The 13,217-nt window shown below is 39.1% G+C and overlaps 1 protein-coding gene across 2 annotated transcripts in view; it reads right to left on the reverse strand.

Annotated features, from left to right (window-relative positions):
- The window catches only part of Usp32 (ubiquitin specific peptidase 32), a 203,785-nt gene that overhangs the window by 88,981 nt on the left and 101,587 nt on the right, over window positions 1-13,217 (reverse strand). For both annotated transcript variants that reach the window (XM_045158505.1, XM_045158504.1), the window contains exons 6-10: window positions 13,039-13,170; window positions 9,505-9,612; window positions 6,451-6,566; window positions 4,288-4,350; window positions 3,510-3,593 (exon numbers count right to left, since the gene is read on the reverse strand). In XM_045158505.1, coding sequence (XP_045014440.1) covers window positions 3,510-3,593; window positions 4,288-4,350; window positions 6,451-6,566; window positions 9,505-9,612; window positions 13,039-13,170 — 503 coding nt within the window. The remainder of the gene's footprint in view (window positions 1-3,509; window positions 3,594-4,287; window positions 4,351-6,450; window positions 6,567-9,504; window positions 9,613-13,038; window positions 13,171-13,217) is intronic.

A 13,217-nucleotide genomic window follows, 5' to 3' on the forward strand; every position in this document is an offset into this window, starting at 1 on the left:
AAAAAACCCATTTCTTAAAAAAATCCAAAAATATATGATGGAGAGCGGAATTTCAAAGGGGAAAGGGGGGGGGAGGGAATTACCATGAGATTTTTTTTATAATCATGGAAAATGTTAATAAAAATTAAAAAAAAATTTTTAAACCCAAAAATTAGTAGTTTTCCTATGTAGCAATACTGAACACTCTGAGAAAGAAATTAAAAAAAAAACCTATTCACCAATTTATTTATTTAAAATAAATTGAGAGCTATAAACATGGCTCAGCAGTTAAGGGTATGGTGTTTGCAAAGCCTTGATGGTCTGGGTTCAATTCCCCAGTACCCATGTAAAGTCAGTGAACAAAAATAAATAAATAAATAAAAATAAATTGAAGCCAGGTATGGTGGCACATGCCCTTAATGCCATGGCTCAGGAGGCAGAGGTAGGATGATTGCTGTGAGTTCAAGGCCAGACTTGGCTTCATAGTTAGCTCCAGGTCAGTCTGGGCTACCTCGAAAACAAACAAAATAAATTGAAATAAACATAACCAAAGAAGTGGCAGACCTTTACAATTAAAATTTTTAAACATCAAGGAGAAAAACTGAAGAAGACGTCTATCTGAAAATGGAAAGATCTTCCACAATTATGAGTCACCAGAATTACTATTTGTGAAAATGGCCGTATGACTGAAAGCAATATATAGATGCTATACCTTCCCCCAAGGGGAAAAAAAAAAAAGCTCTAAAACTCATATGGAACACAAAAGACCCCAATGAATCTAATCCTAAGCAAAAAGAACAATGTGGAAGGATCATTATAGCTGATTTCAAGCCATACTACGGTCATAGTAACAAAAACAGTATGATAGAGGCAGAAAAGTGAACTTGTAGATTAGCAGAATAGAATAGAATAGAGGACACAGAAATAAACCTTGATGAGAAGAATCTAGTTTCTGATGAGGATGCAAAGACACTGCATTTTCAATAGGTTGTGCTAGCAAAATTGGATATCTACATGTAGAACAGTGAAATTCTATCCACATCTCTAACCCTGTACAAAGATGATTCAAAATGGACTAAAGACCTTAATATAAAACCCCAAAGTCCAAAATTGTTAGAAAGGACTCCAGTTGTTCTGGAATTGAAAGCAAAAACTGACAAGTGAAACTGCATGAACTGCAGAGTGAAGGAAACAATGAAGTGAAGAGGTATCCTGCAAACTGAGAGAAAAATCTTCGCTAGCTAGACATCTGAGAGAAGACTTCACATCTACAATACATGAAGAACTTAGGATAGGCATGGTGGCTCATGCTTTTAATTCTAGCATTTGAGATGCTAAGGCTGGAGGGTTGTTATGAGGTGGAGGCAAGCTTGGGCTACAGAGTGAGCTCCAGGTCAGGTCAGTCTGGGCTATAGTAAGAAGCTGCCTCAAAAAGCCCTTGGGAGAAAGAAGGAAGAAAGATGAATGGATGGATGGATGGATGGATGGATGGATGGATGGATGGAAGGAAGGAAGGAAGGAAGGAAGGAAGGAAGGAAGGAAGGAAGGAAGGAAGGCTGTCAGGCTGACTGGCTTACTGCTAGATGGGAGGTGGAAACAGAAGACTTCCTCACAAATGTATTTTTAAAATATTTTATTTTTATTTGTTTATTTGACAGAGAAAGAGGGGGGAGAGAGAGCAAGAATGAATATGGGTGTGCCAGGGCTTCCAGCCACTGCAAATGAACTCCAGACACATGCACCCCTTTGTGCATCTGGCTAGCGTGGGTCCTGCGGAATAGAACCTGGGTCCTTTGGCTTTGCAGACAAATGCCTTAACTGCTAAGCCATCCCTCCAGCCTCTCCCCCCTTTTAAAAGATTTTGTTTATTTATTTATTAGAGACACACAGGGAGTGAGAATGGGCACGCCAGGGTCTCCAGCCACTGCAAACAAACTCCAGATACATGTGCTACCTTGTGCATCTGGCTTACATGGGACCTGGAGAATTGACCTGGGTCCTTAGGCTTCGCAAGCATGTGTCTTAACTGCTAAGCCATCTCTCCAGCCCACAATTCTTATTTTAATAACAACAACAAAAATATATATACACACACACACATACATATTTTATCAATGCCAGGCATGATGGTACATGCCTTTAATCCCAGCACTTGGGAGGCAGAGGTAGGAGGAGCACTGTGAGTTCGAAGCCAGCCTGGGAGTATACAGAGAGTTCCAGGACACCCTGGGCTAGAGTGAAACCCTATCTTGAAGAAAAAAAAGAACCCACAGAACCTACTACTGAGGATATTGTTTTAAGTGAGAAAAGACTCTTGACATTTTTTGAGTTAAGAAGCACGTTAGTTCTTTTTTTTTTAAAATTCATTAATTTATTTATTTAAGAGAGGGGGTCAGGGAGAGAGAGAGACTATGGGCGTACCAGGGCCTTTACCTACTGCAAACAAACTCCAGATGCATGCACCACCTTGTGCATGGTGGCTTATGTGGGTACTGAGGAATCAAACCTGGGTCCTTAGACTTTGCAGGCAAGTGCCTTAACCACTAAGCCATCTTTCCAGCCCAAGTCAGTTCTTTTTATGATGATAATCTATATTATTTTCATATATATTTGATAAAGCCATCAACTTAAATCTTAGCTGTAAATTACGCTATAGATGGATAGTATAAGCTTTAAATATAAAACAATTAGGCAAGCTTCCAAGAAGAAACCAATTTCTACTTATTTAAATATAGCTATGTTGTATGCAAGTTATCTTTTATTTTAAAATTATTTATTTATTTATTTGAGAGAGACACAGAGAGAGAGAGAGAGAGAGAGAGAGAGAGAGAGAGAGAGAGAGAGAGAGAGAGAATTGGTGCGCCAGGGCCTCTAGCCACTGCAAAAGAAGTCCAGTCACATGCACCACCTTGTGCATGTGGCTTACATGGGTCCTGAGCAATTGGACCTGGGTCCTTTGGCTTTCCAGACAAGTACCTTGACAGCTAAGCCATCTCTCCAGCCCCTATACCTTATTTTAAATGGAAAATCATGAACATACCATGCCATCATGATCTTACAGGGATGCTTTTATGGGGAAAGAAAAATAAAGAAACTAAAGTGATCACAGGATAATGTAACTGTCTTTCTTTTTTTAAAAAATATTGATTATCTTTATTTATTTGAGAGCAACAGAGAGAGAGAGAAAGAGGCAGACAGAAAGAGAAAGAATGGGTATACCAGGGCCTACAGCCACTGCAAATAAACTCCAGATGCTTGTGCACCTGGCTAACATGGGTCCTGGGAAATCAAGCCTTGAACCGGGGTCCTTAGGCTTCACAGGCAAGTGCTTAACTGCTAAGCCATCTCTCCAGTCCATAGCTGTGTCTTTCTATAAGACATAGTTTGGGCTCTCATATAAAAAGAAAAAAAATGACATGGTTTTGTATCTTATATACTGATAACTCACCTATTATATGATGGAAAAGATATTAACTATTGTAACTATTGGTACTATATTTTTCTGTTCCTGTCATTTACCTTAGACATACCTGGAAGAGGAGATTCAAAAATTCATTGGCAAGAACATTTTTCACACTCCAGATCTGATAGTCTTCCAAAGTAAGATGGCCTATCTGAAAGAGAACATTCAAATTGATCTCAGGTTAAGAATGTCCTTGTTTGTTTGTCTCTCTCTTGGTCTCAAATAAAGCCTTCCATCTGCTGGGTTAAAGGCATAAGCCACTACCCTCGATATATACCCTCATTTTTATAGCATGGAATAAACATGGCCATGTTTTCTGAAAGTAAACCAGTAATTTTTAGAAGATACTAGGTTCATATTTGCAAAGTAGGTCAACTGGGCATGGAAGCTCACACCTTTAATCCCAGCACTTGGGAGGCCAAGGTAGAAGGATTGCTGTGAGTTTGAGGTCAGCCTGAGACTAACTACAAGTCATCCTGGGCTAGAGTTAAGACCCTAATTGAAAAACCAAAAAAAAAGGTAGGTCACTTAGTATGAATTTATAAGTCAAATCATAAAAGTCCCCTTTGTAATTTTCTCCATGCAATACAAACACTTATTGACAATTTTTTCTTCAGTGAGTCCTAGGAAATAAGCTAAATATGGTGGTTCATGCCTGAAAATCCAGCATCTGGGATGTCATTCATTTAAATAAGGCCATGAGTTTTTAATCATATTACTTCATAGAGTTGTGGAAAGATCGGATGGGCTATCTGACAAATAATGTAGACATATTTTAAGCACAGGTCCAGATACGTGAGGATAGTGCAGAAGGGTTATTTGAAATAAACTAGTCATAGACTCACCTTTGTAGTATCATGTGCATTCAATATGCCTTCTACAATGTCAGAGAGATCCATATGTAATTCCTTTAAAAAGAAACCCCAAAAGAGTATTTATTTATTTGAGAAGGGAGAACGGGGGAGGAGGAAGAGACAGAAAGAGAATGGGTACACACAGCCTCTTACCATTGCAAGTAAATTCCAGATGCATACAGTACAACTACATTGTGCATCTGGCTTTATGTGGGTACTAAGGTATCAAACCTGGGCCTTTAGACTTTGCAAGCAAACACTTTTAACTGCTAAGCCTTCCCTCCCAAAAAAGAATAATTAGACATAAAGTAAGGGGAGCTGGACAGATGGCTCTTGCCTAAAAAGCCAAAGGACCCATGGTCAACACTCTGGATCCCATGTAAGCCAGATGCACAAGGTGATGCAAGCTCACAAGTTCACACACACATCTGAAGTTTGCCTGCAAGTGGTTGGAGGCCCTGGCACCAAGTGTCTGTCTGTCTGTCTGTCTCTTTCTCTCTCTCTCTCTCGTAAAAAAGAAAGGAAGGAAGGAAGGAAGGAGGGATTATAGGTTGGATTTGCTAGCACCCACATAAGCCAAATGCACAAGATGGCGCATGTGTTTGGAGCTTGAAGTGGCTAGAGGCCCTGCATGCTCATTCTTCCTCCATCTCTTTCTCTCAAATAAATAAATTAATTAATTAAAAAAATTAAAGAGCTGGGCATGGAGCCACACACTTTTAATACCAGTACTCAGTAGGCAGAGGTAGGAGGATCGCTGTGATTTTGAGGTCACCCTGAGAATACACAATGAATCCCAGGTTGGCCTGGGCTACAGAGAGACCCTAACTTGAAAAATCAAAAAAAAAAAAAAAAAAAAAGTAAGTGGATACAAACTATAAAATTTTTATTTATATATATTTATGAGAGAGAGAGAGAGAGATAATAGACAGACAGATATGAAGTATTAGGGCCTCTTGCAACTATAAGTGAACTCCAGACACATGTGCCATATTGTGCACCTGGCTTCACGTGAGTACTGAGGAACTGAACCTGGGCCAGCAGGATTTGTAAAAAAGTGTCTTTAACTGCTAAACCTTATCTCCAGCCCATAATTTTTTCATTTATTTTTTTCTCCTTGGTGGTACTAAAGAATTAAACGAAGGCTTTACACATACCAGGTAAAAATTCTTCCCCTCTACACTAAGCTACAATATACTCTATATTGGTCAAAACATTTTTATTTTATTTATTTGAGAGAGAAAAAGAGAAAGAGGCAGATATGTAGAGAGAATGGATGTACTAGGGCTTCTAGCTGCTGCCAATCAACTCCAGGTACATGTGCAACCTTGTGCATCTGGCTTACATGGGTCCTAGGGAATCAAACCTGGGTCTTTGGCTTTGCAGGCAAGCACCTTAACCATTAAGCCATCTCTCCAGCCCAACATTATTTTTTTTTTCCAGAGGTAGGGTTTCACTCTAGCTCAGGCTCTCCTGGAATTCACCATGTAGTCTCAGGGTGGCCTCGGACTCACAGCAATCCTCCTACCTCTGCCTCCCAAGTGCTGGGATTAAACATTTTTTAAAAATTAGTACATGTCAGGCGTGGTGGTGCATACCTTTAATCCCAGCACTCGGGAGGCAGAGGTAGGAGGACTGTTGTGAATTCAAGGCCACCCTGAGACTCCATAGTGAATTCCAGGTCAGCCTGGGCTACAGTGAGACCCTACCTCGAAAAACCAAAAAAAAAAAAAAAAAAAAAAAAAACCAAAAAATTATTACAAAAAGATTGTCATTTTGAAAATTAAGATAATTTCCTATTTTGCCATTCTGGTCTTTTATCAGTTGTTTATTAATTTTTTTGTGCAAATTTTTACCACTAGGTATGAATATATTGAGTAGCAGAAACATAGCAACTAAAAGCAGTAACAAGTCCTTTTTTTCTTTCACTCTTTGAATCATTCACTCCATCTTCCAATTGGAAATTTATACTGAGCAGGACACAGTGGCCTACCAAACCCTTGTAATCCCAGTACTTGGGAGGCTGAGGCAGAAGAATCAGGAATTCAAAGCCACCCTTACATTGTGAATTCAAAGCCAGTCTGGGTTACTTAAGCTACTGGTTACAAAACAAACAAACAAAAAACCCGAAAAGAACAAGAAATCAGAACTTACAGGGATATCATCAGTGCGGTTATCCTTCCAGACCTCCAAAAGTGCAACGACCATGTCTTTTAGTTCAGTCCTGGAGAGAACTCCATCACGGTCAACATCAAACACCTTGAAGCAAACTAATGAAAAGAAACTCTTATGGAGGGAACTCCTTTTTATTTATTTATTTGCACACAGAGAGGGATGGAGGGAGGACGGGAGTGCCAGGGCCTCTAGCCACTGCAAACAAACTGTAGATACATGTGCCACTTTATGCATCTGGCTTTATATGGGTACTGGGGAATAAGTGAACCTGGGTTGGTAGCCTTTGCAGGCAAGTGCCTTAACTGCAGAGCCATCTCTCCAGCCCCTAAAGTGAACTCTTTTTAGATTCTAAAAAATAATACATTTCATGATAAGCTGATCTGTATGATTACTTTTCCAAGCAAGGGTACACCACATCAGCTCATCACCATCTCTAGTCTTACTACGTATGACTGCATTTTTTAGAATATACAGAACCTGTGCATAGACATCATGACTACCTGTTATCCAGGATGGAGAGAACTATGGATCAGCCAAATACAGAGCTAACTTCTTTATATGCAGAAAGGAAGGGGTAGGTCATCAGACAGTAAGTATTACCTTATGGGTTTTGAGGAGGTAAGGCAAATTCTTAAATTTCAATCTCTCCTTCTCTCTTTTCCTCCCTCCTTTGTCTCCCCTGTTTTTCTGGTGGTGCTTTTAGATCAAACCTAGAGCCTTGGGCAAGCTAGGCAAGTGCCTACTCAGCTACATTTCCTATGCTCTTAAATTAATTTATAATACATGAAATTGATCATTACAGAGCTGTTTCTTAATGCTTAAAATATCCCATCTATATCAAAATTAGTAAAAAACTGATGTAAAGATTGTCTGCTTCCATTTTACCTCTCCAGTATAATTAGCGTACATTCAATTTTTTTGTCAAAAACAATTTCAACTCTTCAGTGTACTTCATCATCAACATGCTAAGAGGGCTGGAGAGATGGCTTAGTGGTTAGGCGCTTGCCTGTGAAGCCTAAGGACCCCGGTTCAAGGCTCAGTTCCCCAGGACCCACGTTAGCCAGATGCACAAGGGGGCGCACGCATCTGGAGTTCGTTTGCAGTGGCTGGAGGCCCTGGTGTGCCCATTCTCTCTCTCTCTCTATCTGCCTCTTTCTCTCTCTGTCACTATCAAATTAATAAATAAAGATAAGCAAAAAAAAAAATTAAAAACATGCTAAGAATTGGAAAATCGGGACCTTGCTGATTAATTCTAAATGAATCAGTTTAGTTTGTTAACATCCAGTAGCTCATCAGCAAAGTATTCTAAAACTGTTTTTTGAAGCAGTGTCACTCTAGCCCAGGATGAGCTGGAACTCACTCTGTAGCCCAGGCTGGTCTCAAACTCATGGTAATCTTCCTACCTCAGCCACCCGAGTGCTGGGATTAAAGGCATGAGCACCACACCCAGCAGAAATTTCTATTTATTTATTTGTTTTTTTTAACTTATATACTTTTTAATATTTTATTTATTTATTTGATGGCAGGGGAGAGAGAATGGTTGCACCAGGGCCTCCAGCCACTGGAAACAAACTCCAGATGCATGTGCCACCTTGTGCACTTGTCTTTATGTGGGTACTGGGAATTCAAACTTGGGTCCTTTGCCTTTGCCAGTGTTTTGACCATTAAAGCCATCTGTCCAGGCCCAAATTTCAAAATTTTAAAGGCAATAATTAGCCTCAAATGAGAAGCAGAATTTTCAGCCTCTTTATTTAACATTAAATTTTAATTTAAAAATTCTCATGCAGCTGGGCATGGTGGCAGACACCTTTAATCCCAGCACTCAGGGGGCAGAGGTAGGAGGAATGCCATGAATTCAAAGCCACCCTGAGGCTACATAGTGAATTGCAGGTCAGCCTGAGCTAAAGCATAAGCCTACCTCAAAACACCAAAAAAATTAAATTAAATTTAAAAAAAAGTTATCATGCAGCCAGTTGAAACAATAATACATCAACCGTTAATAAAAAAACTAAATTCTTAAGATTAAATATATATGTTCAGACATATGCTCTATTATAAAATAACCATGGTATTAAATCATTTCAGTCCACATTACTAAATAATATATAAATATCAAACACAACACTAAGACAGGCAACTTTTTTGACACTCTTTTGAGAAGTCAGCAATAATGACACTAGTAAATATATTTGAGTTAGATTACAATTAAATGTAAACTACTGTATCTCTTCAAATGTGGTTAAGATTTAATAATGATATATTTATTCATTTTAATAGCATTTTAGGTTAAAAAGACTATTTTAGTATTTAATAAAATTATGTTCTATTATGAGCTTTACCTTGCCAATAAAATACTAATATGTGCAAGAGATAGAAAATGAGTTATATTTCAAATTATACAAGGCACAGAATTATCTATACACTAACAGAAAATATTTTCTAATACTTAAAAATTTCCACCAGGCTTGGTGACTCATATCTGAAGTTCCAATACTCAGGAAGCTGAGACAGGAGGATCAAGAGTTTCAAGGGTGGAACGGGCTACACAGTAAGATCCTGTCTCAAAAATAAGCAAATAAAAAACAAAAAAAAACTCATTTGTCATGAAGTACAAATGTTTCAGGAAAATCAATCCCATTATTAACAGAAAATATTACAAATTATTTCCTAGTAAAAGATACCAACAAAAATGCAGGTAATTGCTTCCTTAAACTGACCTCAGTAAAATGCAAATAGGAAATTATTTGTCAACCTACCTGATAATTGCAAACCCCAAGTCTTTATCCACAGAAAATCTTACTTAAATGAAGGCTGGTTTTCTATGTATACAGTTTGCCATTTTTTTTTTTTTTTTCCTGAGGTAGGGTCTCACTCAAGCCCAGTCTGTCCTGGAGCTCTCACTCTCTGCAGTTCTAGGGTTGCCTGGAACTCACAGTGATCCTCCTACCTCTGCCTTCAATGCCAGGATTAAAGGTGTATGCCACCATGCCCAGCTCAGTTTGCAATGTTTTAAATACTGTGTGTCACACTTACATTTTTGTCTTTCAGCCAGGGGACCCCTGCAACAGGCTGATAACCCACAGGAGATCTCCTTGAAGTCTATGTGATTGTCACGATTTTCATCAAAAGCATTAAATAAACCTATAAAATAGAAAAGGACACCAAAAATCACAGTTAACAAGCTTCTTAATTTTAGTACCGACCTGTTTTGAAATTGGGAATGTCTCTTTCCCATAAACTGGGTGAATTTTAAAGTAAATTTACCAGTAGCTCCCCATTATCTCAGGAAATATTCTTTTAGGGTTTTTTGTTTTGTTTTGTTTTGTTTTTCGAGGTACACGTTCACTCTAGCACAGGCTGACCTGGAATTCACTATGTAGTCTCAGGGGAGCTTTGAACTCAGAGTAATCCACCTACCTTTGCCTCCAGAGTGCTGGGATTAAAGGCATGCACCACCACGCCCAGCTCTGTCTTTTCTTAGTACCATAACCAAAACTTATATCACAGCAGAAAATATATTCTTTTAGTGTTCTATTATGTCTGTACCACCCTTATATATATTGTAATAGCTTAAAGATGCCTATCATACATCCAGTTCAGCCTGGACTAGAGTGAAGCCCTACCTCAACAACAACAAAAGTCAAGGTCATAAATTACAGTCCTTCTTAGACATACTGACAAGGCACTAAAGGAGAGGGAAAAAATGAACTGCTAATTAAATGAATATTTAGATATATAATGTGGTAATATTTAAAGCTTTCATAAAGCTTTATTTGTTTTCTTTGAGGTAGGGTCTTGCTGTAGCCCAGGCTGACCTAGAATTCACTCTGTAGTCTCAGACTGGCCTCGAACTCACAGGGAGTCTCCTACCTTTGCCTTCCAAGTGCTGGGATTAAAGGCGTGTGCCAACACCTGGCTCCCGCAAGGCGTGGTAGCACACGCCTTTTTTAAAAATTTTTTTGTTTATTTTTATTTATCTATTTGAGAGAGAGAGAGAGAGAGAGAGAGAGAAGGAGGGAGGGAGAGAGAGAGAGGGAATGGGCGTGCCAGGGCCTCCAGCCACTGCAAACGAACTCCAGATGCATGCGCCCCCTTGTGCATCTGGCTAATGTGGGTCCTGGGGAATAGAGCCTTGAACTAGGGTCCTTAGGCTTCACAGGCAAGCGCTTAACCGCTAAGCCATCTCTCCAGCCCAGCACACGCCTTTAATCCCAGCCCTTGGGAGGCAGAGGTAGGAGGATTGTCGTAAGTTCGAGGTCACCCTGAGACTACACAGTGAATTCCAGGTCAGCGTGGACCAGAGTGAGACCCTGCCTCAAAAAAAACAAACAAACAAAAAAAAAAACCATAAAGCTTTTATATGAAGTAAAGTAAAATGCACAAGATGACAAAAACTTCTCTACTGTAACATCCTCTTAGCTTTCCACACATGTGAAAATTTCAGAAATGAAAAGATTTAAAATTGAATTTTATGCTTTTCAAACTGTTTTGTAAAAAACACAACATTTTTATTCTCAAATGAAAATTATCTACCAGTTGTTCAACTCTTACAAGGTAAAAAGCATAACTGCACTACTTAATAGGTAGAAACTCAAACTGTTCTGGCTCCACTCATGAACAATTTTTAAATATCTTAGGTAGCTAAAAATTGCAGATCTTATGTTCAAAGAATCTAATTCAGTGTCCCAGATTAAAAATTAAAACAGCCAGGCATGGTGATGCATGCCTTAAATCCCAGTACTCAGGAGGCAGAGGGAGGAGGATCACCATGAGTTTGAGGCCAGCCTGGGACTACATAGTGAATTCCAGGTCAGCCTGAGCTAGAGTGAGACCTTACCTCAAAAAACAAAAAATAAAATAAAATATAAAATTAAAACACTAAACCAGGCATGGAGGCACATGCCTGTAATCTCAGCACTTAGGAGCCATAGGAATAAGAATTAGGAGTTTCAAGGTCATCCTTGGCTAGATATTGAGTTCAAGGCAAGATGTCACTACCTGACCCTATCTCAAAAAAAAAAAAAAGAGAAAAAGAAAAAAAAAAAGAAAGAAAGAAAATAGATAAATGTTAGAAAACTAAAACTAGGAGGAGGCACAGTTAAGTGAGCTCCCAAGAGCAAGTTTAAAAACTTTAGAACCAGACTGGAGGTGCAATTTAGGGTAGAACACTTGCCTAACATCTTTAATCCTCAGCCCTGCAAAAAGCCCAAAACCCTTCGAAATGCACAACAGAAGCAGAACACGAGTATTCAGATTCCAAATATGATATTTATGGTGTCATTCACAATGTTTCTTTTATTAAAGGTTTTATTGGAGTAGGGTCTCACTGTAGCCAAGGCTGACATGGAATTCACTCTATAGTCCCAGGGTGATCTCAAACTCACAGCCATCCTCCTACCTCTCTCTGCTTCCCAAGTGCTGGGATTAGAGGTATGCACAAAACCTGGCCACAATGTTTCTTTATATTCTCTAACCTAAAAACAAAGTCTTATCAGAGTTAGAGTAGAGCTCAGAGATATTCTAATCCAGTATGTTCCAATTTATTTTTTTGGTGGGAACAGCAGCTGTGAAATCTTAAAAAAAAGAAAAATTCAAGGGCTGGGGAGATGGCTCAGCAGTTAAAGGTGCTTGCTTACAAAGCCTGCTGGCCTGGGTTCAATTTCCTAGGTATGCACATAAAGGCAGGTACACAAAATGACACATGACCCTAGAGTTCATTTGCAGCAAGAGGCCCTGGTGTAGCCACAGTGCCTGTCTTTTTCTCTCCCGTCTTTCTTTCCTTGTAAATAAGCAAACATGTAAGTACTTTCATATAGTTTTAATAGTTACAAAAAGAAATCAGGGTATTTTCCAAATAAATACATTAGTGGAACTGTCAGGTAACAAGGTTACAGGAAAGCCAAGTCTCGCTATAGGCTTGAGAGGCTATCTGATGACATCCATATAGCTTCTGAGTTGGTGGAAGTGAGTGCTCTGATAAGTTAATGCATTCTGAAAGTCATAAGGATGTTAGGTGATACACGGAGATGGGCAATGAATGGCTATTATAAGGCGACTAAAGACAGTCAAAGAAAACTTGGCTCTGGGTCAGCAGCATTCTAACTCGTCACAACCACAAAGTTTAACCTATCAATCAGCCTTATACAGTCTTTAACATGGGTGTGATTCCTCCTCCCCACCCCAGTGAACTCTTATGTGAATGAACAAATGCAAAGGTCCCTGAGCTGAGTGAGGGGACAAGTTAAGACACGAGCTCTATACATTTAGTGGTCACCATCACAATCGGTATTACCTTTAACACACCTTACTGGAGCACAATCTCATAATCACTAACTTGGCTAAACTGATTGTATATATGAAGATATTTTAGTCCAAAGAGCAAAACTGATTAATGCAAGGTTACACGGGTGGAATGAGAAGCTCAAATCCACAAATTTAGGGTCTACCTTAGTTTTTCTCCCCTATGGTGTACTTTAACAATAGTTAAAATGTTTTAGTTAGAAATGAGGTGGTCTCAGATACATTTATTTGTCAATGAACATTTGTAGAAAATGGAATGCTTCCTACCTTCACTTAGAGAAGGACGAATAGGAGGTGAAACCAATGGGCCAAATGTCTCTAAATCAAATCGTCCAGTCCGGGATTGAGCCTTCAATAACCAGTAGCGTTTCTCCAGATCAATGATGTCTGATTCCTCCACTGAAAGTCAAATCAAACATGATTATAGAGCCTCAGAATGCTCTTCT

This window comes from Jaculus jaculus, chromosome 9 (genome assembly GCF_020740685.1).
Source record: "Jaculus jaculus isolate mJacJac1 chromosome 9, mJacJac1.mat.Y.cur, whole genome shotgun sequence".
Taxonomy (NCBI): domain Eukaryota; kingdom Metazoa; phylum Chordata; class Mammalia; order Rodentia; family Dipodidae; genus Jaculus; species Jaculus jaculus.